A 26166-nucleotide genomic window follows, 5' to 3' on the forward strand; every position below is an offset into this window, starting at 1 on the left:
GACTGCCCTGTATATATGAGGGGAATCCTGTTATTTAATCGACCATCCTAAATGTCGAGTCTTGGAAAATCGAACGAGGAAGTTCGAAAAATAGAAATATCGAAGCCACTGAAATTCAAATTCTTTCCTAGGGAAAGAATTTGGTTGGCTGTTTCCGTGGCTTCGACATTTTCTGTAATGTGGTGTGAAAGTTATGGATCAGGTTAAGGTAAGTGTGTGAGTGTGACGGACATTGGGGTTAGGGTGCGGGTAAGGTAAGTGTGCGAAAGTGACTGATTTTAGGGTTAGAGCGTGGGTAAGGTAAGTGTGCGATAGTGACAGACTTTAGGGTTAGGGTGCGGGTAAGGTAAGTGTGTGATAGTGACGGACTTAAGGGTTAGGGCGCAGGTAAGGTAAGTGTGCGATAGTGACGGACTTTAGGGTTAGGGTGCAGGTAAGGTAAGTATGCGATAGTGACCGACCTTAGGGGTTGGGTTAAGGTTAGTGCATAGATAGCTGTGTATGTAAGGTGTAGTGTAGGTTTATTAGGTGTTTGGTGTGCTTGTGTTTTGTGTGTGTTTTTCGGAACAGCAAATTTTTTCCCTGGGAAAAAATTTGCTGTTCTGGGGTTTCGTTGTTGTCATATTTCGAACTTCCAAATTCGAACATATGGTGTTCGAAATTTTGGAAGTTTGATTATATGACATAGACCCTATATGAGAAACAGGAACTATAACTATACTGATTAGTTTGCATGTAATGAAGCACAAAGTTTATGAGTTCATCTTACCCATTTCCATTTACCTGTTTGTGAAACCCTAAGTCAACTAAATTGTTTATTCCAGAAGACAGGAGTAGAAACTGGTGAGTCACATATCATTCATTTTTGGATTTACATCAGAACTAACGTAACATGAGACAATATATATTTTGTAAAAGATTTAGATACTAGGTTATATACATTTTGTATTTCATTGATTGGGCTTTTAGAATGCAGTTAGCAGAAATGGATCTAAATAAGCCCGTATTAGCAAGGCAATATTCCTGCCTTATATGTATAGGTGAGATATCTTCTGAAATCTGTTGCCTTCAAAAGATTCACTTATGACAGAGTAGAAGGAATACATTTGTCTTTGATTCATAAAGGCAGCCATTAATATAAATAATCATACTTCTGCAAAACTGAAACACTGAACACTTTTATCAAGTTACACATGTTATTAGCTCAGTTATTTGCCTAGCATAAGTAGATGACATATTATAGGACACTTTAGTAAACTCTCTTTCCCTGTTAGTTTATTAGTATTGCCAGAACAAAAATGTTTCACTATGAACTATAGCTGCATTTATTGCTTATATTTTTTGTAATTGTTTGTTTTACTTGGAGTCTTTCCCCATGGACCATCACTGAAAATAAGTCATGGGTAGTCACAGATTCTTGGTTAACAAATATAAATATTTAATTAGAACCCCAAACTTTAGTAATGCTGTTGGAATAAGAAAATGTCAAAGCCATGCAGTAATGAAAATGGGTGTTCCAATTCCTAGGAACTCGAATGCTTTTGTAAACTGTATGAAGACGAGAACTTACATAACAAAAATCCCATTTTACAGTCAATCCTAAAACCAGAATAAAAATCACAAAAGAGCTTCTGACAACTATTTGCTGAATAACAATTCAGTGGATGAAACCTTTAGAGATTTCGAATAAAATATATTGGCAGGATGCAAGCTTCACTATGTCCTCCATACTCTTGATACTTATATAGGTTTACAATGAGATCTGTGAACTACAGTCGATCAAGAGTGACAATGTCGACTTGCAGTTTTCCTCACTCTAGTGCGATCTCAGAGTTGGCATATTTAATTTGTAGGTGGTGTGGGGGGCACAGGGGGCATAGCCCCCTGAAAAATAGTACAGTTAACATACCATTTACTGTAGAGTATAACGGTTCATTAATGTGCATAGCATGGGTGACTGACATCACCTCCTGCTATGTCAACTACATTGAACTACGGATGTCGATGTGTTCATTTTCATCTTGGTTGCTGTTTAGAAATTCCAAATTCAGCATTTTGAGTCAACATTTTAATCGGTCGACAGAAATGGTTTTGGAATTTCAATAGTAAACCTATAATATATATATATATATATATATATATATATATATATATATATATATATATATATATATATATATATATATATATATATAGACATATACAAAACAGCTTGCAAGTCTGTCTCATAAATTTGAGAATAAGGGTATTTTCTCTAGAGGTGGTATAGAACCCTTGACTTGCTATGTATATGTAAAGGGATGCAGTTGGTGACATGAAATTTTGGTGATTGGCTATCTTGAGTTGTGCATTGGTAGGATTATTGTCAGCTGACACTCCTGAACTGTGAATATATATATATATATATATATATATATATATATATATATATCTAGGAAACATGCTCGACTAGCATATGTCCGAATCACAAAACATCGAACACACATACATGAAAGCACTTAACATCGAAAAGCGCTTTTGTGTATGTGTAGCTCAAAAAAAAAAATCTATGTTTCTGCAGGTGGGCTTCACCCCCCCCCCACACCCCCCATGTGGGGGGCTGTGCCCCTCACACCCCCCCTACTTTATCATTCTTACTCCGAGATCGCACTACAGTGGGGAAAAGGAAATTTTCCCTTACGCGCACTGTAGTCTGATCTACGAAACAGGGACACATACACGGAAGCACTTGTCGATGTTAAGCTCTTTCGTGTATGTGTGTTCAATGTTTTGTGATTCGGACATATGCTAGTCGAGCATGTGTCTGGATCCCATATATATATATATATATATATATATATATATATATATATATATATATACAGATTTGAGTTAGCTCTTCCTAAGTTACCCTAACTATTCCATAGGAAACATGGCTGCAGCCTATGCAGCATCTGTCTCATTTTTTAGCCACTGATCTTCAGCAGAGAACATGTTTAAAATGAAGGAACGGATTACAGTGTTTTGCTGGATTAGTGTGATAGAAGCATTTCTTCTGCTATTCAAGTTTGGCAAGGTGGCTATTAGCATGTTTCCCTAACTTAACATGAATGCTAATTTTGCCCTAAATAACTGACCATTATAATTAAAAGATTTCACCAAGCATGGAATGTTCTTTTTATGTCTTAGACAAGGATTCATTAGGAATTCTTTTTCTCATAACACAAATTTGGGCTAAGCATTAATAGCATGCAATGTGTTTGCAGTGCTTAATACAAAAATCAAAAAAAAAGAAAAAAAAAACCCAAGTGGTATAAATAGTGGATGCCGCAGTGTACATCAAACCATGTTTCATCCAAAGCATTGCAGAGCTGAAGAGCTGTGCAACATACCACTCCAGACAACATTCACAAACAAGAGTAATTGCGCATCTGATTTGTATATGACTGTGTCATCATGATGTCGTGTGCCTTGCAAAGTGCATTGCAGCCTGGCAGTATAAAATGCACCATTGCTAGAGACACCACAAGAAGGGGGTGGGGGGCAGATGCTGAGGAAGTGCCAAAGGTGTAGCACAATGCCCCATTCACATGCAAACTTATATTCAGACAAGTGAAAAATGTTGTCAGGGTGCAGAAAAATGTCTGCTTAATTACTGGAACCATACAGCTTTGTTGTGCATCATCATGATGTGCAGCTGGTTTATTGTTACTGTGACCCTGTCACTAAGAATCAGGAATTTCTTGTACATAGGAGTGTCACATTGTGCTTGCAGTCTGCTATGCTGCATCGCCTTTCACAGCATAAATTGATACAAGTCCATAATCCCAAACTATGCTGTACAGTTGCTGTGTGGCATTTCTAAATTACATTTTCACTTTGCAAATGGTAATACATACTGTAAAATAGCATAAGGCACTTGTGCAGATTTCCATAATACAAACTGACATAATGCACGTAAATCCAGGTACTTGTGCATTGTTTAGTGTGCTCAAAAATATAAGATATGTGTGTTTTGGAGATTATTCATAGCTACCAAGTTTCCAGGAGCTGGCGGCATCATTCTCAATTCATGACAGAAGATGCCACTTCCTTGTAAAATTACCATGCTTTCCTGTACAGGGCAAGGCATTCAGATACGAAATATGATTCAACTAGAAATTTTTTAAAAGATATAAATTATAATTTGACATTTTGCACAGATATAGTAGACGAAGCAGGAAAAACTTCTGTATATGTCTGAGGGTGGAGGAATTTAATAATTGTTATACTGTTTTTTATCCACTGTATCACAGCATCCCAAAGCTGAGTCATATTTTAACTGATGCAAAATTATTGACGTAGGACCATATCAATGAATGGAAAAATTCACATAAAACTTTTAATATTTTTTTCCAAACTCATTGATTTATATTAGTGCTGCTCCTGTTTCTACAGATGAGAATCCATTATGATAAACTAAAGAGCACTACATCCTGAATGCCCAAGAGATGCTTATAGCTGACACATTATTCCCCCAAAAATCCAGATAATTGTCACTTATAATAAGGCACTCTTGGGGGTAAGCGTGGTGGGCCTATTCTTCTTTTAGAAGGTGAAAACATGCAGTTTCTAGTCTTGTTATAGCACTATCTGTTTTCCTGATGTTAACGGAGATTTGTTTCATAATTTTTCATACCAGATGTCATATAATTTGCAAAGGCTGTGTGGTGCATTTGGCTAGGTGTTTTACAGTCTGAGTGACTGCATATCTGTTGTTGTTCCTATGTGGAAGAAAACCTAGTGTTATTGCTTTGGTGTAGTGGGAGGCTTCACAAGTGGAAGGATCTGATGCACTTTCACATCCTGGTACCTGTTCACATTATTTGACATTTTGTTGTGTGTATACAGTTGTGATAGAATCAAAGTTAAAAAAGGTTTAAAGAACAAATAAAATAAGGCTTAATATTTTTGGTATGAGTGAGAAAAGGAGACGAAAACAACTGCAGCATTACTAACCATTGGTATTGGCATGTTTTGAAACTGTATGTAGCATACCTACTCCTCAGTCAGCTTTCCAAAGGAATATATATCTTTTGTTCCAGTCACAGCTGTCCACCATCGGCCATGTCCATGAGTTCCCCTTTGATTATCTGTTACAGGTTACCTGACACCTGTCCACCTTGGTCCCTAAACAGGAAAATCCTTAGTGTAAGCAGTTGGAGGGAGTGTGTGAAGAGATCAGTGCACCGTGGTGTCTCCAACACAATAATTTTGCTGTGAATTCTGATATTATTTCAACCACTTATTAGGAGGATTATTTTAACTCTGTTACCACTGTGATGTCATTTTCTTAGTATTATCTGCCTTAACAAAGTGTTTTAGTGATTAAAACTGTTTTAGAATAGTTATAGACAATGAAAGAGACAGACAGAGAGGCAAACATAGAAGAGAGAGAGAGAGGAGAGGATAGTGAGAAATCAGAACAAGGTTGCAGTGCTTCCATGTTAGCAATTTACATGGTTTCAGATATTGGTTTAAGAAACATCACAGATGTTGTTCACACATTTTTTTCATCTTTTCATCGTTGCAATTTTCTTTGCTTAGAATGAATGTTTCTGAATTCATTTACTTTATATAAAAAGGATTTTTCGTGTTGATCTTAAATGTATTTTAAACGTTGGTTTGCCCATTGCATAAAGACAAATAAAATGGGCCTGTATTTATTGTATCAGAACATATCATTTCACTCATTTGGTTAACATAAGGAGAACCTGCGAGAGTTAATATTCATTTTTGTGACACCAATAAGCTTCAGAGGAGTAGACAGGCTAAATGTTGTGGTCAGTGGGAAGTCACACAGCAGGTCTGATAGCTCATCACGTTCTTCCAACTCATAGGTGGCATCATTAAGCATTCTTCGGTGCAGGTGGCATGTTTGTTCTATCTTCAGTTTGTTGATGTCACTGCGTAAACGCATCAGCTGTCTTGCTAACTGTTGATCTTGAAGACGCATTTCCATCTGTTAAAGAAAAAAGTTTACAGTCAATAAACACTGATAAAACAAAGCATGCATTTCATCTCAGCGGTGTGGATGTTTTCTAGGTCTCTATAGGTAACACAAATATAGTAAGGATGTATGTTGGGGGAAGATAGTAACATAAGATAGATACAGGTTAATTCTAAGCATTTATTAAGGAATTGCTCCTTTGCAAAGCCATTCCTAGCTGTATTTCTGTCTATTGAACATATATCCTCATTTTATTGGATCTCTTTATTCCATTTCAAAGCTCAGGATATATGATCCCACTGAAGTGGCCTTCAGGTAAATAAAATGTGTTTTGCCACATCAAATCATGCTATCTTTAAATCGTTGCGGCAGCTGACACACTGAACAGTTTTGCTAAATGCAAACATTTATATTTCTAAATAACATTTAAAGCTATAAATAACTGCTGGTGAAGTAAAATAAGTCTGACATTGATGCTAATGTTAAGCTTTTATGATTATTGACATCTCTTCTTCAGAATCCATCCATCCACAACCCTTTTTCCCATTTTTGCATATGAGGTCGGGGTGTCACTTCAGCAGTGACAGTCATCTACACCCAAGGTTACACTGCTGGGATCCTTCAGAATATCAGAAAGAAATTAAAATGTGTACTTATAAAATACTTATACAATAAAGATTTATAAACTAAAAATCATAGCTGGATCAGAAGGACACTAAAATATATACTTAAAATAAAGATCACAAAAGGATTAAACTTTTCAGATTATCAAATTATCATAGTAAAGCATCGAGTAAAAAAAAAAAAAAAGAATTCACTGAAATGACCTTATTTAAGACTGATTCTCTGCCAGATATTTTCATTTAAGGTTCTAGTAGTGTTACCTGTTAATAAAAGAGGCTGTGTTCTGAATACTAGATTTTAATGCAAAGTACTACTGTAAATCTGTGTAAATGTCACATTATTTGCTTACTTGTGCATAAGCTGGGGGACTGTCAGCTAATAATATTTGGAAATCAGATATTAGCATTAAAAAAGAGGTAACAAACTTTCTGCATGATAATGCTAACTAATGTATTCATAGGCTTGACTATTAAGTTTGTCACTTACTAATATTCTAAAAACTTGTTGACATAACCACGTGTCTTTATGTTTTATGGCCTATACGATTGTCTGCTGACATGTGGCAACCCTTAACCGGGAAAAGCCGAAAGACACAAACAAACAAACAAACAATTGTCTGCTGACATAAAAGTAGTCAAAGTAATGCATTATTTAACTGGAAGTGGTAGCTTGTTCCACGATCTAAGGAGATTTGCATCATACTTTACTCTCACTTTCCTTTCTCTATATTTCATTTTAGGAGCAAATGTCCAGAACTAATGTTAGCCCCCAGTGGCTGTGTATTCAAAACACCGTTTCAAACAGAACTGTATCTGACAGTATCATGAAGACTGAAGACCAGGAGCAAATCATTTCTTATTATTACTGTTGACTTATTGCAGTATATTTTAACAGAAAGTAAGCCTTTTTTTCTGAAATAAACTGTGAACTGACATAGATCTGAACATTAGGTGTCTTGCCAAGGACAAATTGGTTCCTGTATGCATTCCTGCCCCTATCCTTGATCCCCAGAGTACCAACAAAAGTCAAGGTGGACAGACCCAGCATAATGCTAGTGGTCTCCCTTCTGGCCAAGGCAACACTGTTTCTCCCTCCTTGTGACACTCAGCAAGTTTAGATGCCACACCCTACCGCAGGATGTAGCTCTCCTCATCCAAGCCATGGGATTTGTCTTCCATCACCATCTAGCCACTCTAAGGTTAACAGCCTGGAGGATTGTGTTTTAACAAGAAGGAATGCATCCTATCCCAATTATATGGTTTCAATTCTATGGGAAGAAAGGAAGTCCAGTACTAGGAAAGCATACCTGGCAAAATGGAAGATTCAGCACCTGGTGTCACAGCAAAGCACTAACCCTTCTCAGGTAGACATTGACTCAATCTTGCAGTACCTAAGAGGCCTCTTCAGACATGAGCTTTCCTGTTCCAGCATTAGTACACAACCATATGTAAATGAGGACTGTGTACTCCATGATGACCCACATTATATGGTTACCATTATACTCCTGCAGTGATATGTCAAGGATGTATGCAGAGACGCCCTGAGTCCACATATTAATTATGTATGACCAATGTAATCTTATGCTGTAAAAAATATTACAAATTTGTGATGAGGACGAGTCATATGCAGAGCATCTTTTGCCATGGAAAGCAATAGAATTTATCCCTAAAGTGTTAAAAAGAATAAATGGTGGAGCAGTCAAGAAGAAAATGTCATATTGACAAACACTGCATGTTAGGTATTTCTTTGAGTAAAATTTCAGCAAAAAACGTCTATGTATAATTGTGCATCAAAGAAAACTTTCAGAAACATTTATATTATAAATATGATTTTCTAGACACAGAACAGCAAACAACTTTAAAGATCACGTAGAGCATTTTTTCACAGTACCTTACAGTGCCTTCCTATTGAAGTAGTGAAATAGTACAACAATTAACACAAAATGAGCTTTATCTGTAATAAACTTTAAAATTTAGTAGTATTAAGCAATTTCGTAGTGCAAAAGATCAAGTTAAAGACAATGCAATTTAGCTATTAAAAGAGGTAAAGTAGTGATTAAATACTGAAATGAATGAACATAATGAAGTTCTGTGAATTCAGTTCTATAAATGCAAAGCAGAGTATCTTTTATGTACTAGTGCAGTGGTTCACAAACGTTTTCAATTCTCGGCTCCCTTGCTGAATCCAGATTTTCCCATTCATTCATTTCTGTATTCATTCACACATCGCTCTCACTTTCCCAATCTCACACACACAGTCACTTCTTCATTCATTCCTGCATTCATTCACACATCGCTCTCACTCTTCCAATCACACACACACACACACACACACACACACACACACACACACACACACACACACACACACACACACACACAGCCACTTTTTCATTCATTCCTGCATTCACTCACACATTGCACTCACTCTCCCGATATCTCTCACACACACAGACTCTTTTGCTTTCATGCACGCATTCACTCAAACACGCAGACAGACACACACACTCATACAGGCATTCACTTACCTGATGGCCCAGTTCCAAGTACCCCATGGCCCGGTACTGGACTGTGGCCTGGTGGTTGGGGATGGCTGCTATACTTGATGCCAGTTCTGCTAAAAAGCTACGGTGTAGGTCTAGACTTAGTTTGCCGTGAACTAATAAGCTTAGCTGAAAAATAAACCATGAACTGTTCGTGGTTTATTTTGCAGCTAAGCTTATTAGTTCGCGGAGCCCCTATGAGGAAGCTGCGGCTCCCCAGGGCGCTGCGGCGCACACTTTGGGAACCCCTGTACTAGTATATAAATATTTTTATGAAAATTGTTCAAGTGATTTGTGTTTGCTTAGCTCAGAACAAAAAGGAGACAGTATTGTGAAGAAAAGGCAGACATTAAGAAATAACTTTTATATAACCATGAATGAAAAAACAAAAACATGTACTTTCTTGGGTGTGGTTGGAAGAACTAAACAGTAAGGAACTGCATGAGACTGAAAATGGACATAGTGTTAAAACGGCTGTGCATGTTGGATTTACTACTAATACTTCTCATGCTAACATAGACGTGTAGACAACCTCTGGGACAGGAGAGCTATGTTATAGTGCTAATGCCATTTCAAGAGGAAAAAGTGTGTCAATGCTGCTAAATGAGACATTTGCCATTATGTGTAGCATAGTAAACAGTTTAGTAACACTGGCTAAACCATCTAAAAAAAAGAGAGATTGTAGAAAATTTGCAGAAATATTTGTATCTGAGACCCTTAGGAATTGCAGAATGTTTTAACTTCCATAGGGATGGCTTAACTGGAAACCCACTTGTCAATGAGCTGAGCTGGGGCAGAGCTGGAAGCTTCCCTCTTCTATTTTATGTGAAAGATGCTCACACTGGACACATTTCAGCAATGGCTCACTGGATCCCACCCACCCTCCCTTAATTTAAAGCTTTTCCCAGGGGCAGCCACCATGTGGCTTACCCCCTTTCTCCCCCCCAGTTGTATTTCAGCAGCCTCTTTATTGTTTAAGCCTTGGCCAATGCAAATTATGTTTTGGGCTACAAGGCAAGCATTAAGGGTCTTTATAAGCAGGTCTGATGCAGCTTGGGTTACACACCCAGACTTTAAACTTTAGCTGGAATAGGCCTGGTGACACGAACCAGCAAAAGGGTAAAGTTACAAAATGTGTTATGACATGGTTATATGGTTATTGTGTTTTGGCATCAGTAATGTTGTCTATTTAATCAATAAATAGCTGGAATGTCATATTGTTGTCTTCACTGACTCAGCTCAGAGGACAAAAATAATTACATAACTCATAAAAGCATTCTAGAAAATAACATAATTGGTTATACAATCTGAAACTTTCTGATTCAGTAGACAAAGGCTTGCAAATGTCCTTTGATACAGATCTGCATGCAATATATTATGAAAACATGCACAATATACATTTGTTTAAGGAAAATTTATCACTTGATCAGGTATTAAATACAGAGGTAAAACATGGAATTAGCAACCACAAGACATTTTAGAATTACACTGGGATGCTACTGAATGTAAAGTTAACAGTGTATCTATTAACTGTCTCAAAAAGCAAATGTTTTATGTGTGGCACGATGTCTCAGAAAGATGAATTGTGTTGGTTTAAATGAAAAGACATATAAACAGAGTGTACTAGTGACCAAATGGAAAAAAGAAAATGACTGGTAAGCAGAGAGTAGAGGATTGCAAGCATAAGTCAAAACAGGTAAGAAATAATGGGTGTAGGAAGTAATGAAGGTCAGACAAAATAGAGTCAGATAATGCATTTTTATGAACTGAAGTGCTCGGAATTGCATAGCAGGAATCAAGTGGATCAATACGTTATTGATCACCTGCAGAAGTGGCAGGCATGACATTTAAGATATTAAGATAATGGAACTGGTTTGTCTATGATTCCTATGAAACAGTATAAACTGTCTTTTGGCTTTTCCCGGTTAGGGGTCGCCACAGCAGAACTCCGGTCTGCTAATGATTGGCAGTAGATTTTTACATGCTGGCTTGCCGGGCCTAACGCACAACCTTCAACGAAGGAACGCCCATTCACACATGTCGACACACAGAAAACGCTCTGTGAATCGAACATGCAACGTCTAACTGTGAGGCGGCAATGCTACCGCAGCACCACCACCGCAGTACATTCCCACGTCCCCCGGAATCTTTTTTAAAGTTTTTTTTGTCTATTCCTTCTAGCATGTCGAGGGATCAGTTGCTAGTGTCCTCTCCTGCTCAGCTGGTGAACCTGGGAATATTGAGGCAATGTTACAATTGCCTCATGTACACAGACAACCCTCTCCTCCTCCCACAAAACACAAATACATGCGAGAGATGCAACTACACGGCCAAACTGGAGGCTGAGCTCTCTCAACATAGGACTGGCAAGACCAGTCAGGAGGAGAAGGTTACCACACACACTATAGACCCAGTCTCACATATTACCATTACAACCTCAAATCATACACATAAACACACAAAGACATACTCGGAGGCTCTGATCAAAAATCTACCAAAACAGCAGAGGCCACCAAAGCAGACACCCAAACAACCACCACCTCAGAACACAACACCTGCAACACATAGACCTCACAGTCAGAGTGTCAAACAGTCACAGCCCTTAAGGCCAAACACAATGCCAGACACACTAGTCATTGGTGACTCCATAGTCAGACACACTGACGTCCGCTCACCAGACTGAGTAAGGAGAAGGTCACAGTAAGCTGCCTGTCGGGCGCTAGAATCCGCCACATAACGCAAGCACTCAGGTCTCTCAACAGCAGGTACAAATATGATTCAGTCATTGTCCACGCTGGTGTAAACGACCTGAGACGTACCTCCCTGGACTACATGAAAAGAGACATTGAGGAGCTCTCTGATTATGTAGCCCAGACAGGTATGACCCTGACCTTGAGCAGTATCCTACCTTCACCAAGAATGATGCCACAATACAGAGATAAGATGATCAGCTTTAACAATTGGCTTAAACACTGGTGTCATTCAAAGGGGATCCAGTGTCTGTCTGCCTGGGATGACATGCTGGACAAGCCACGCTGCTTCAAGGGACGGCTTGCACCTGTCACCCTGGGATTCCGGATATTGGCAAAGGCTCTTGCCACCCCATAGTGCCTTTTTAGGCAAGGCTCAAATTCTAAACCTACCACCCTAGAACACAAAAAGGAAAAAAACTAAGGGTAATGCTGCTCAATGCCAGAAGTCTAAATCTCAAAATGCACGCACTCGAGGCCCTTCTCAGTATGGAGAACATCGATGTCTGTGCTGTGACAGAAACCTGGTTCAAGGCTCCTGAGAGCACCCGGCGCTATCAGGTTTTACCTCATATCATGCGTTCCGCCCCAAAATCTGGACAATACCAAGAAAGGAGGGGTATCCATATTCATCAAGGACACCCACACCTCAAGACTGGTGGCAACGCACGATGCATCGGAGACCATCCAGGTGCAATTAACCATAGGCAAGACTGCTCTGCAAATTGTAGCATGTTACAGGCCACCCTCACAAACTCAGGAACCTCACATGGCCTTCCTGAAAACACTAGAGGGGATAAATGTATCACCAAACACCATCATACTAGGTGACTTCAATTACCCTAATATAGACTGGGAACACTACTCAAGCCCAAACACCCTAGCCCAAAAGTTCCTGGAATTCATAAACTCAAATGCCATGGAACAACTAGTCACCATCCCCACAAGAGGAGATAACATACTTGATCTCATCATCACGAACATGGGAGCACAATGTTCAACACCGGAGGTGTACCCCTCACTGGTGAGATCAGACCACAAACTAATCTCGCTGGAGGTCCTCATCCCACCCCCACCTGAAATAAAAAGACCACAGTAAAGAACTTCTCAAAAGCCGACTTCACACTTCTAAAGACTAGTGTGGTCTCCTTTAAGGCCCCGAAGCATGGAAAACAGTACTCAAGCCGCTGAATCACTTACAAATGCCTTCTACCAGCACCTGCAGGACTGCATGGAGAAGGCAATCCCAAGCAAAACAAAGACTCTTTGTACCAAAGGCAAGCATCCAGTCTGGTGGACCCCAGCCATAAACAAACTCTACAACAAAAGGAGGAAGCTACTACAAGATAGAGCAAAATCCTTAAAAGGTAAGACACCCTTGATCACTATAAGTAAAAACTAAGAGCTCTCATAAAATCATCCAAAGCAAATTTCGAGAGAAAAATAGCTAAAGACTCAAAAGACAATCATAAGGCCTTCTTTAGCTATGTTAGAAACCTGGGAGGAAACTCCCAGATATGCTCAGAGCTAGTTCAAAATGATGTGAAGATTACTGATCCTACAGACATTGCCAACATACTGGCTGACAGGTTCAGTGCAAACTTCTCCCCTCCCCAAAAGGAGAGATATCTATACCAAACGATTGCAGCCCCCCAAACATCTCCAGCGCCCAAGTGAGAACTGCTCTCTCCAAAGCAAAAACACAGCATCCATGGGACCTGATGGTGTCCCCGGCTGTGTGCTCCATGAACTCAATGAGGAATTAAACCCACAGCTAGGACAGCTGTTTAATCAAAGTCTTACCTCTGGATACGCACTCCAGGAGTGGCGCACTGCAACTGTGGTACCACTTCACAAAGGCGGTGCCTCCACCGACCCTGGAAATTACCGCCCATTAGCTTGACAAGCCTTATCTGCAAAGCCATGGAGAGGATCATAATGGACCTCATAAATAAAGACATAGGGAATTTGCAGACTTTGGATCCAACCCAGTTTGGCTTTGTCAAAGGCAGATCATGCCTTTTAAACTTGGTTGACTTTTTCAAACAGTCACCAAAGCCATTGATGAGGGAAAGGCAGTCCATACAGCCTACCTCGATCTGGCTAAGGCCTTCGATACAATACCCCATTCGGTATCATTGAAAAACTCATCAGCTTAAATGTCAACCCATACATCACAAGATGGGTTGCAAACTGGCTGAGTGACAGAACCCACAGGGTCAGAGCTGCTGGCGCCATGTCAGACTCAAAGCCTGTCACAAGTGGTGTCCCACAGGGCTCAGTCCTGGGCCCACTCTTGTTTGGCATCTACTTTTCCAAGTACAAGCAAACACAGGAGGGTTATGGCTGACAAAGTTTGCAGATGACTGCAAACTGGGCGCCATAGTAGAAAACACATCTGACACAGATATCCTTCAGAAGGGTCTCACAGAAACGGATAACTGGTGCCAGAGCCACGGCCTAAAGTTAAATGCCAAAAATGCATAGTCATACCCTTCGGGAAAAACAAGGTTACCCCTAGCTACCAAATAGGTGGCAATCCACTGAGCACAGAAGAAGTTATCAGGGACCTGGGGACCCAGGTTGATAGTAGTCTGTCATTCGACACCCATGTAGCTAAAGTAGTTAGGAAGACCTTCTACATTGCCCACCTTATCATGAAGGGATTCTCATCTAGATCAAGGGAGGTCATAGTCTCCCTTTACTCATCACTCATCAGACCAATGATTGAGTACAATGCCCCATTCGGAATGTATCTGACCCGACACTTGCAGCAGCTGGAGAGGCCACAAAAGTTCCTCACCAAAAGGATAAAGGGTCTCAAAATCTGTCCTATGCTGCCCGACTGAAAGAACTCCAGCTCTATTCAGTCGCCACCGCTTGCTCAGAGGTGACCTTTGCCTAACATACAAGGCCATGTCAAACCCAGATTTGATGAATATGCTTCACCTCAAAAATCTAGATCCATCAGAGCCACAAGGCGGGAGACTTAAACCTTGACACGGCTATTAATAGGACGTGCTGGAGGGATAGATTCATCACCCAAAGACTCCCTATGCTGTGGAACAAAATCCCGGTACATGTGAGGCAGAGCACCTCGCTGGCCTTGTTCAAGAGAAATCTTGACCAATGGATGGGAGATCGCAGATATACCCCAGGGATTACCTCAGTGTCACTGCTCGACAGAGGCACAGAAAAATAATGGGTATAGTTCCCCATACTAAAGGGGTGGCCTAAGCCACAAAACGATGGGCTAGGCTTGTAAATGCCCTCGGGCAGATAGCCTAGTATGAACCTATGAACCTATATATCATGGGATGTCAGGAATGCTGCAAATGGAGACCATTCCAAAATGTCTGCTAGTGAGTAAAGAGCTCAAATACAAGGTTATTCACTCAGTATTCAACTGAAAAGTTTTTTTTGACAGAAAGTCTACTGAAATCTGTTAATAATACCAAGATCATGTGCCTGCATCAATAAGCTCTGTGACTGATTCAGACATCAGCAATACAAAATACTAATCACTGTCTCTGTCTCCTGAGAAATATTTAAGAAGAATGTCACTTTAATGACAGAAGCAATTCAGGACGTAACAACTCAAACAAAATGTGTCACCTCAGCTAATTCTCAGTTTGAGGAAGTTAATTCCTTTGTCTCACAACATTGTGCTAAACTTTCTGACACTGAACATTCACAAGAAACAAGAAAATGTCTTAATCACATACATAACAACTGTTAACCACTGCTTAAGGAATTGTTCTGTGCTATAGCAGTAAGCCCTGGTCACTATACACTATACCTTCTTCTCTTTCCCAGAAACTGAGATTTATAACAGTCTATTTTCTTTTTGTTATGGCAAATAGTCCCAAAGAGTAGAAAAAAAATCTACTTAGTTAACAATATACTAATCACCAAGATGCAGTTTAAACATTCTTTGGTCTCTCATCTGGTCTGTCCTCCCCTTATAGTTCATTCCTACACTTAAAATTGCAACTATATTCTTAGATTTGCTTCCTGGTGACATCTATATATGTGAATGGGGTCTATATCAGTTTGTCAAAAAGTAACTTCAGCGAATGGTCGTTCATCGAACATAATTCAGTGAATGGCCTATCATTGAACGTTCACATCAGTGAAAGTCTTTCCCAGGGCAGTGAGTTAGTTGGCCAGCATTAGGAAATTTGCCCTTTTCCCCATTGAAGTGCGATCTAAGAGTTGGTATATATAAGTGGGGTGGTGTGAAGGGTACAGCCCCTCACCTTGGTGGGTTTGATGTACTGCAGTGTGTATGGCATTTGCTATGTTGGCCAAGTAACTCACTGCCCTGGGAAACACATTCGCTGATGTGAATGTTCGATGAATGGCTGTTTGCTAATTTATGTTTGATTAACGGCCATTTGCTGGTTAGTTTTCGATGATGTAATATAGAGCCATGTGAATGTATTGTTAGTTCCCTCACATTTCCCTTCCTTTTCTTCTTTCCCCTCTTCTTTATTATTGCTTCTATATCATTTGACTCCCCTTAGTGAACATTTTGTGTAGCATATCAGGCATGGTCAGTAATTCCTAGTAAGACAAAGATTATAAGTAATATTTTGTTAAACTTTAATATGGTGGCAGGTAGAAAAAAAAATCGACCTGATGTTGTCAGTTTTCACTTTTCCTCAATGTATGGGTTCAAATCCGACACTCGGATCTGACTTGGCCATTACTCTAGCTTGTGGTGATCAACAAACTCTCAAGCTCCTTTCCACCCCATAATTCACCATGCCTAACTTCCCTCAGATCTTGCTTGCCGCTTTCGTGACTAGATGTGGTTGACTGCTTCTCTCAAGCATTTTGGTTAAGCTAAGTAAAATCTCTTTAAAGTTTGTCTATAAACACTAGCATTTAAAATCTCTAACTCTGTTAGAGACATTAATATATTTCTTAAAGTTTTTTCTGCTACCCTTTTCTTCCTTTTGTTCACTAGTTTGCGTATTTGATGTTATCATAGTTGGTAGGCCTTTCTTACCCACTTTCTTTATCCTTTTCTGACAAGGGTGTTTTGCTTCTTTTACAAAAAAAAAAAAGTTTGTTACTTTACCTTTGCTGGTTTTTGGTTACTGCTATCTGTTGTAAGTTGTTAAATGATGTTCTTTCCAGTAGCCTGAAATAGCTGTTTCATCATTATGTTCGATACAGGATTAAAAAAAAGACAGATGTGGGCATAAAATGTCTTTCTCAGATGCCCACCCTCTGTATGTATATTGTTTAGGTGTGCAACACCTGGATAAGGAGTGCGGTATTTGCCATGGTTTTAATCCATGGGCTTTAACTGAACAAATAACAATTTGATATAAAGGGTTATGTTGCCAACTCCTTTCACTGAGGCTTTATCTGGAGTTCAACCTCCTAAAGTAAAAGTTAGGGACCATTCCAAAAGGTCCAGATCTGTGGAATATTTGGCTTTGACGTCCTCAGAGCTGAAGAAAAATAAAGGAAAATCATATTCCAAGTTTCCTGTCAGACATCCTTCTTAGGATATGAGCAAGTATCTCTCTAGCCCATCTATATCAGATCCAACTAAACACCTTTCGGATCCAAAGTCCCAGAATCCGAAGCCTTTGCCTCGCACTGTGTATTCTCAGTCCATGAATCCGGTGCCATCCAGGGTGCCCCCTCCTTTCCTTGAGCTACACTCTAAGTCCCCTTCAGTGGTGTTCTCTTATTTCTCCAGAAGTGTCACAGAGGCAGATGTGGAAAGGATGAGGAGATTCTTCACAGAGCAGTTTCAGAAGGGAGTCTATACGGATACTACCCCCTCATATCAGGAACAATGTCCAGCTACTACTCCATGGACAACACCTCCTCCTCTGACCGAACCTGTGGTGTTAGAGCCTTCAGGTTCAAGAGTTCCAGGCCCTTCTGCATCGGATCTGAAGAGGACATTGTTCATGCATCTGACTGCTACTCTGAATGCACCGGCTCTGATTTCTTTGGATTCGGAGGACTCTCAGAACTGAAGCTTCCAGTTCAGATCTGAGAGGACAGAGTCGACTCAAAGATTTTCAGAGCCATTTCTTCCCCTTGGAGCTTTGGCTTCTGCCTCTGGCAGAACGCTCTTGGAGTGGGAGGGAGGTGGCATACCAGAAACTCATTTTTTCACCTCCTTTGGCTTCCTTCTCTCCAGAGAGGTTGACCTTTGAGGTTGTGAAGAGGATTTTCTTTGCTCAGGCAGGTCAGACAGGTTTTTCCTCCTTGGATCCACCCTTGACATCCCTACTGACTTTGCACCATGATCCTCAGCATTCTACACTACTGGGACAACCAGCCCAGAGCTTCCAGACCACCCAGCCGGGTATTGTCATCTTTGCTGATACTTCTCTGGATCCTTTCACCGAAGAAGTCCCTAGGAAGAAGAAGTGCAAAAGGAAGCACTTAGACTACCCCAGGAGTTCATCATTGAGAATACTGACTTTGATGATGGAGAAGGTCTCTCAAATCATTACCTGATGACATCTCATTTGGAGACAGGTGGTTGGTCTGTTTGGTCTGCCCTAAACCCAACTCCTGAGGAGTCAGTATTTCTGGAAGCTTTCCGGACTGGCCCGTCTATCTCCTGGGTCACTCCACCTGCTGATGACCTCATTGACTTGGTGTCTAAGTGTGCATGGAGGGAACCTGATATGACTGAGCTGATCCCCAAGAGACCAGATAGGATTCTGGCTACACCAGTAGGGAGAGAACACTGGAATAAGGGTGTACCAGTTGATGCAATGGTTGTGGCGGCAGCTACAAAAAAGGAGTTTCATGGATCTGAGTTCCACTGTTCATCCCCCAATAGGGAATCTAGGGCTTTGAACAGATTTGAGAGGTGAGTATATGTTTTGATAACATTTACTGTCTGATCGCTGAACTACTTGACACACCTCACAGGGTTGCAAATGACTTGATTAAAGGAATTTCAAATTCCCTTTCAAGGGCCACTACTGCAGAGGCTCAAACCTCTGTGGCCTCACAGTTGGCTGTCCTTCAGTCTATTGCAAATTTGTCCATGAGGCTCATTTCACATGCTATAAAAGGTGCCTTAAGGGCTGCGAGTTCAGGCATTTCCATCAGGAGGCATTCCTGGATGCATGTGTGTGACTGCAGAGCCCTTCAAGTCATCTTTTGTCAATGCTCCTTTTTCAGTTCTTCTTTGTTTGGCCCCAAATTTAAAGACACATTCTCCAGGTGTGAGAAGGATGGAAAGACCCTATCTGCAGTGGGCGTACATTTTTCGAACCTCAACAGACCTTCTCCAGGAACCAACAAGGAGGTCAAAAGATGTGGTTCAGGAAGTTTCAGAGTCTTTTCCAGGACACACATCTTGAGAGCTCCCACAGAGGCACTTGGGGGGCCATAATGGCAGAAGGTACCCCCTTGGCAGAGGAAGCCTGCAAAACTGAGTGTCTAGGGATACCTTTTCTGACAGACTTTTTCAGAAACCCTGAATGGAGGCCCAATTGCCTTTCTCTGGAGGCAGTTGGGGGGGGGGTCACTTACCACTGCAACAGGAAGCCTGGCTAAACATAACAAAAGATACTTAGGTGCAGAGAATCATTATCAGAGGTTATATTATTCCCTTTTGCCTTCCACCCCATCACTCAGAAAAATCCCCAATGTACTACCCAATCAGAGGGAAGCAGCAGCACTGCAGATACAAAAGCTGCTAGAAAAAAGAGTCATCCAAGAGGTCCCTTCAGACGAAATAGAATTAGGAACTTACTCAAGATTCTTTTTAGTGCCAAAGAAAACAGGGGGCTGGAGACTGATTCTATATCTTGGTGTGTTGAACAAATTAGTTCGACACACCAATTTCCATATGATCACAGTTCAGTCCATTCTGTCCTCTCTGAGCAAGGATGACTGGATATGCTTGATAGACCTTCAAAATGTGTACTATCACATAAAGATGAACAGATGATTCAGAAGGATCTTACACTTCTGACTGGAAGCCAGTCATTACCATTTTAGAGCACTGCTCTTTGCCATCACCACATGCCCCAGGGTGTTAAACAAGTGCATGGCAGTAGCAGCATTTCACTTGAGACTGCAGGGATTCCAGGTGTTTCCATATTTGGATGACTGGCTTATTACTGCACCGACCAGGCATCAACTGGTACAGGCATGAGACCATGTCTTGCAGATTTGTTCAAATCTTGGAAAGAACATCAATTACAAGTCTCAATTGCAACTGACTCAGACTATGGAATTCTTAGGAGCAATGTTCAACACACTATTTATGGTAGCATCTCTCTTTCCCTTGCGAAGGTACAAACAAGTAGAAGTTAGGTGAAGAAGATAATTTGCAGTACCAGAATTTCAGCCTGGTTGATTCTGCAAGCCATAGGGTCAATATCAGTGGCTATAATCTTAGTTCCTCTAGCAAGATATCACATGCAAATTCTGCAATGGATGACACAAACATGATGGTCAATCCTGTCTCAACCCATGTCGTCAAAGATACGAATAACTCAGCTGTGCAAACAGTATCCCTCCTGGTGGACACAGTCATAACTGTTGCAAGGTCATCCTTTCATTCACCCTCAGCACAAGACCATAGTGACCATGAACACTTTCCAGATTGAGTGTGTGTGGGGGGGCATTTTCTGGGGAAGACAATCCAAGGCACTTGGTCCCCCGAAGAGGCCAATTTGCATATCAGTGTTCTGGAAATGAAAGCAGTGCTCCTGGCATTGCAAACATTCCAAGACACCCTTTCTGTCAGAATGATTGTGATCCAAATGGACATGTCAGTGGTTTGGTACATCAACAAACAAAGAGGAACCACATCTTACCCCTTGTGTCGAGAAGCCCTGAGGGCGTGGCAATGGGTGATCTCCTCCAACTGTTTTCTATTCACAATCCACATTCAGGGGGAATTCAACGTGATATCAGACAAAGTTAGCAGGTCCATTTTACCATCACATGAGTGGTCTCTCAACAACAGAGTGACAGACATGATTTTCCATCATTAGGGCCAGCTTTGCTGCAATCTCTTTGCATCTCCCCTAAACAAGTGCAGCAACTTCTTTGCCCTAGTCCTCCCGTCGGGGGAGTCACCGAGGGAGGCTCTTCTCCATGACTGGCCCCTGGTCTGTTATATGCTTATCCTCTGACTCCATTAATTCCAAAGTTCCTTCAGAAAGCAGCCAGGATGAAGAGCAAAGTCATCTTCATTGGACATTATTGGCCTCGACAAATTTCGTTCCTCATCTTTGGTACCCACCTTGGATTCTGGATCCATCTCCAGACCTTCTGTCTCACCCAACAGGCATGGTTCATTGGACATTTCAAATCTCAAACTGACCATGCTTTCTCCAATTCCATTAATAACCAGGCAACCTATACTCTCTTCGCCTGTCCATTCTATTCTACTATCTTCCCATAAATCCTCTATGGAAAAACTCTATAGAAGTAAATGGAGAAGATCTGTTTATTGGGAAGAGCAGAATTAGGTAGAATCTTTCTCAGCCTAGATACATTCTGTTCTTGAATTTTTAGTGAGTTTGTTTAATGAGGGTGCTAATTCAACTATTAAAGTCCAACTTGCGTGCTTACCATAACATTTCAGATGTGTTGTCCATTTTCATTCTTCCTCAACTCACCACCCTTCACCCCCCTCCATTTCTCACAATCAACTTCTGGAAGAATGAGACCTTTAAGGACACCAAGGACACCATATGTCCCTTGTGTTGAACTCCAGCTATGGCAATTATTTTATAGTATCCCTTTCTCATCTCTCTCGCTCCCTCTGAAGCTGTAAACAGGATTGGAAGGAAGTTAGACATGGTGCATTATGGATAGGAAAGGAGCTCGAGAGTTTGTTGATCACCACAAGCAAGAGTAACTGCTGAGTTGGATTTGAGTGTCAGATCCAAACCCATACATTGAGGAAGAATAAAAATGAACAACACAGATGGAACATTATGGTAAGCACATGACTTCTTTTTTTCTAAGACTGGGGTGAGGTAACTGTGTATGAAAGTGTTGCCTGGCCTGTGGGCTGCTCTGTCAGTTAGTGTGAGTGACATTTACTGGCAAGATTTCAAGTCTCAATAATGCAAATGCTAATTACACTTAATTGGGCAATACTGTTTTTGGTTGTGTCAGCAAAGCAGAACCTTTGACATTATTGAAGAGACCAGCTGTCCTGAGGCTGGTTGCTGTGTGCTTGTACATTCAGTTCTGCTATGTTATTCATGGTTTAGAGATGGCTAACTCCCTTCTTTGATCTATGATATAGGTAAGATGGAAGAAATGGCCTTGAGAGATGGACATACTGGAGAAGGCTTCACCAACAAGTTTTCAAAATACCAGCCATGCAGCATCTCACACACACACACACACACACACACACACACACACACACACACACACACACACACACACACACACACACACACACACACACACATGTGGATTATTGCTAAAATATACACAAGTCACTTGGCTTTCCTCATTTAAAATGAAAACTATACATAAAGAAGGCAAAATCAAACATCTTCATTGGCCATGGAACTATTCTCTTTGGAGATACAAACATCTGTAGTATCACACACTAGTGATGCCATTTCACTTTATAGTATAGGTGTTCCTACTGATATCTTTGGGATAACACCACATAGCAAACATTCTACAAATGAGTGACAAAATATTATAATCAAGATTACAGAATTAGAAGAATTATTGTCTGACTTCACATCTGCTGACTCTTTATTCACTGAATTACGGCTTAAAAATGTTTTAAATGATAAAGTGGACACTCCTTGATATTCTGCCTTCCAGAAGAACTTCATTCATAAAATACATGTGGAGCTATTTGCTAATTTTTTCTGTGAGACTACACTGGTTACACTGGTTAAATTTTTTCATCAACAGTGTCCCCTTCAGATAATGTTGAATTCATTCCTAATCATAGAGCTCACACTAAGACAAAACAAAATGTTTCCTAGACGATGCTTATACTAAGCCAGGATTTATATCTGGTATACTTTCCAACCTATCCAAATAAGTTTAGAGCATCATAAGTTAGAGATACTGTTAATTGGTGACCTTAACTTAAACTGAAGACCACTCCTTATTATTCCTTGTAAAGTGCCCTGTCTAATCAAAGACCTCCAAATAGCTCTCAGCATAGAGACAGATACAGTATATTCAAAAGAAGGTTTACTATCTGCATTTTGGAGTAAATCTTTTGGTCACTATTAAAGATCATACTTTGGAATGACGCATAATGAGAGACAATCAATTACATCCCAGTATACTTATTGTTTCAGCATTTTCATGGAGCACAAATACCCTGTCTTTAGTTTAATCTAGATAATGTTGACTAGACTTCTATTGTCTAGGATAATCCTCAGGCTGGGCATCATGATAGCTAAAGAATCTTATGACAGGAGGAGACAAAGACTGAAGATACACCGAGGAATTGGCAGCCCTGCCCACTCAATAAATGAAGAGTGGTTGAAAATAAATGTAAGACAGGTATTCATATTAATGGGAATAAATATCTACAAACTTACACATTCATATTCCAGTACAGAAAAAGTCTTTGGAGTGGGGTGAGTACTTTGCTTACACGGCTTCACTCTAAACAGCATTAAGAAATATGTACCATAAAAGCTGATGACTTTGCTGTTTTTTTTCCTTATAAATCCTATACCCTGAAAGCAACCACATCTTTGGTGCCCACTGTACTCATCTCTACACCCCACCTCCTTCTTTAAACCAACCTTCAAAAATATCCTTCAGATGCATATATTATCTTCCAGTAAAAAAAGGTATATTGTTACAACATTATAAGAATGTTTGTGGTATCGAGTAATGGTTCAACAGTGTCTGACAGTCTCTCATCTCTATTTTTATTAGTGGCCTATAACCAGGTGACAACCCTTATATGGCTTCTGTTAAGAAAATCCTTAAGGGAGGAAGTTGTGCCTAGGCTATGGAAACTTCAGGAAAGCATCTAACACAATATCATGCTCCATCTATGTGGACTCATTAGCCACACTGTGGCCTGGCTGATCCAGCATGGCTGATAAACTTCCTTGCTGATGGACATACCAAGTAAAGCTGGACAATACCTTGTCTCACCCTGGGGGAGTGTTTTGTCATGAGTCCCAGGGTTCTATTTTTGGGCTACTGTTATTCATGCTATTTATTAATGATGTTTACATACTATTTGTTAAATTTAGGTAGGAACATTTCAACATCCTACCTATGATACAACATGCAGAAAATGCTGCTCTTATTTGTTCAGGTACTAGAATTCCACAGCTAGCCAGCAAGCTAAAGAAACCTTCAGTCAACTCAAACTACAGGTCTTGTCAACCTTGATAAAACCAAAGATGTTTATGATCAGATGCATGCTATCTGACGCAGCATGATGTGATTCTGTACTATTACAGATTGCATCTAGTGCAAGATCTGTAATTGAGCAAGTACACTTTTAAGCTTCTGGGGTTTCTGTTTGACAATTCGCTTAACTCTACAGATCAGTTCTCCTTAGCATTCAAGAAGACACATTCCAAATTGGGTTCTTCTATCATTTAAAGGGCTCCCTATTCCACTTCACAAAAGCGGTCATAGTTTTAGGTTCTTTGGTCCCCCTTCTGTCTTTTAGAAGCCTTAGGCCCACCATTTTATGCTAGCTTGATCTGGACAGGGTCTCTTCAGTCTACAACAGAGCTGCACAATTTGAACTTTGTAAAACAAGAGAAACACACCACTGCAATATATTAAGGCAACTATGCTAAATGTTACTGCAATGCAGAATGTCTTACATTCAACTCTGCCATGCTTACTGATTTCCATAAACCAATTTTGCAGCTATGCTCTCCACCACCCCTTTGTTATTGCATACTCATGTAAGGAACCTGATATCCTCTTAATCTTCACTTCTTACCACTTCTATTACTAGCAGAGCTAGGGATAGGGAATTTAATAACTGAATTATCAGCCTCTGGAATAGGCTGGCAAAATGTATCATCTGTGTCCTCTCTAAAATGACTTTCAAAAATGTCCACCAGACGCATCTATTATCTTTAGATTCTGGCAAAACCAATACACTCTCTTGAGCTGGCAATTTTATATAGTGAATGTGTGCATAGTGAATTTCATTTACCATTGTGTACTCTGTATTATGTGCTGTTTGCAACAATAACTGAAAACAAGTATTTATCAGTATACTTGCTAAGAAGAGCCCAAATTAGTGAGACTGATGTATATGCATGGATATGTATTCTTGTGTTACCAAATATAGATAGTTTTCTATTATGAATTAGTTCTTTATGTAAAGGTTGTTCACTCCTCTATTCTCCCCTGAAAAAAGGGCAAATAGCTGACTATGGCTACTCAATTAACATATTTAACCAACTAACTACCTAACTAGCCAACTAACTAAGTACCTTAAAACTAATATCAAAACTGAAGGGTTTTAAATTTTAACTAAACTCATTTAATAAAATATTACTCTTTATTAATGCTTCAAGAGGTAGTAATGCTTCAAGAAGTAGTAATTGGAATTCCTAATGAGATAGCTTTTAGTTTCCATGGAAGCTGGGTTGAATGTCTTGTTATTGGAAAAGCAACATTAAAATCCTTACCTACCGTTGAGCTAATGCTAGGTATATTTTGCTGTCACTGATCAATGGAACAAATGTGATATGGTCTGATTATATAATTTGATAATACAAGAAAAGTTTCCTTGTATGTATGGATATAAAAAGATTTTAGGTAGAGCGATGTTGCATGTATTATAAACCTTAATGTGTAGAGGATAATCCAAGGCACAGAATAAGGCAGTGTGAAATGAACTGCTATTTGACTTGGTGATAACGATGCAGTGAAAAATGGATTCCACGGCAAACTGATATGCACTGAGGGTATAAATGATGACTTGTCTTGTCTTACTTAACATTATGTAATGCAAAATGATACTAAGGAAGAAAGAAAGACTGCAACATCACATTTGCATTCATGACTGCAATCCTAGGACTGGAAGCAATGAATTGATACCACATAAATGAGGTAAAGCAAAAGAAGACAGCATAAACTGAGTAAAAAATGCAGCCGAAAAAACATATGCAACACAGTATGTAATGCAATTGTTAAGAATAGATAAGAAACAACTAAAAAAACAAGAATCAGGTTTAATTATGATAAGGTGCAGACTAAACTTTTGAGGTGTATTATCATTCTTTTTTAATAACTAGGTTTTATTAAATACAAATTGTTTGGGCAGACAGATGATATGT

The 26166-nt window shown here is 39.9% G+C and overlaps 1 protein-coding gene across 1 annotated transcript in view; it reads right to left on the reverse strand.

Moving 5' to 3' along the window:
• Positions 1 to 5625: 5625 nt before the first annotated feature.
• The window catches only part of FAM167A (family with sequence similarity 167 member A), a 328244-nt gene continuing 307703 nt past the window's right edge, over positions 5626 to 26166 (reverse strand). The window contains exon 3 of the mRNA XM_044062786.1: positions 5626 to 5980. Coding sequence (XP_043918721.1) covers positions 5717 to 5980 — 264 coding nt within the window. The 3' untranslated portion in view covers positions 5626 to 5716. The remainder of the gene's footprint in view (positions 5981 to 26166) is intronic.

Source organism: Protopterus annectens, chromosome 2.part1 (genome assembly GCF_019279795.1).
Source record: "Protopterus annectens isolate FY-2018-M chromosome 2.part1, PAN1.0, whole genome shotgun sequence".
NCBI classification, from domain to species: Eukaryota; Metazoa; Chordata; order Ceratodontiformes; family Protopteridae; genus Protopterus; species Protopterus annectens.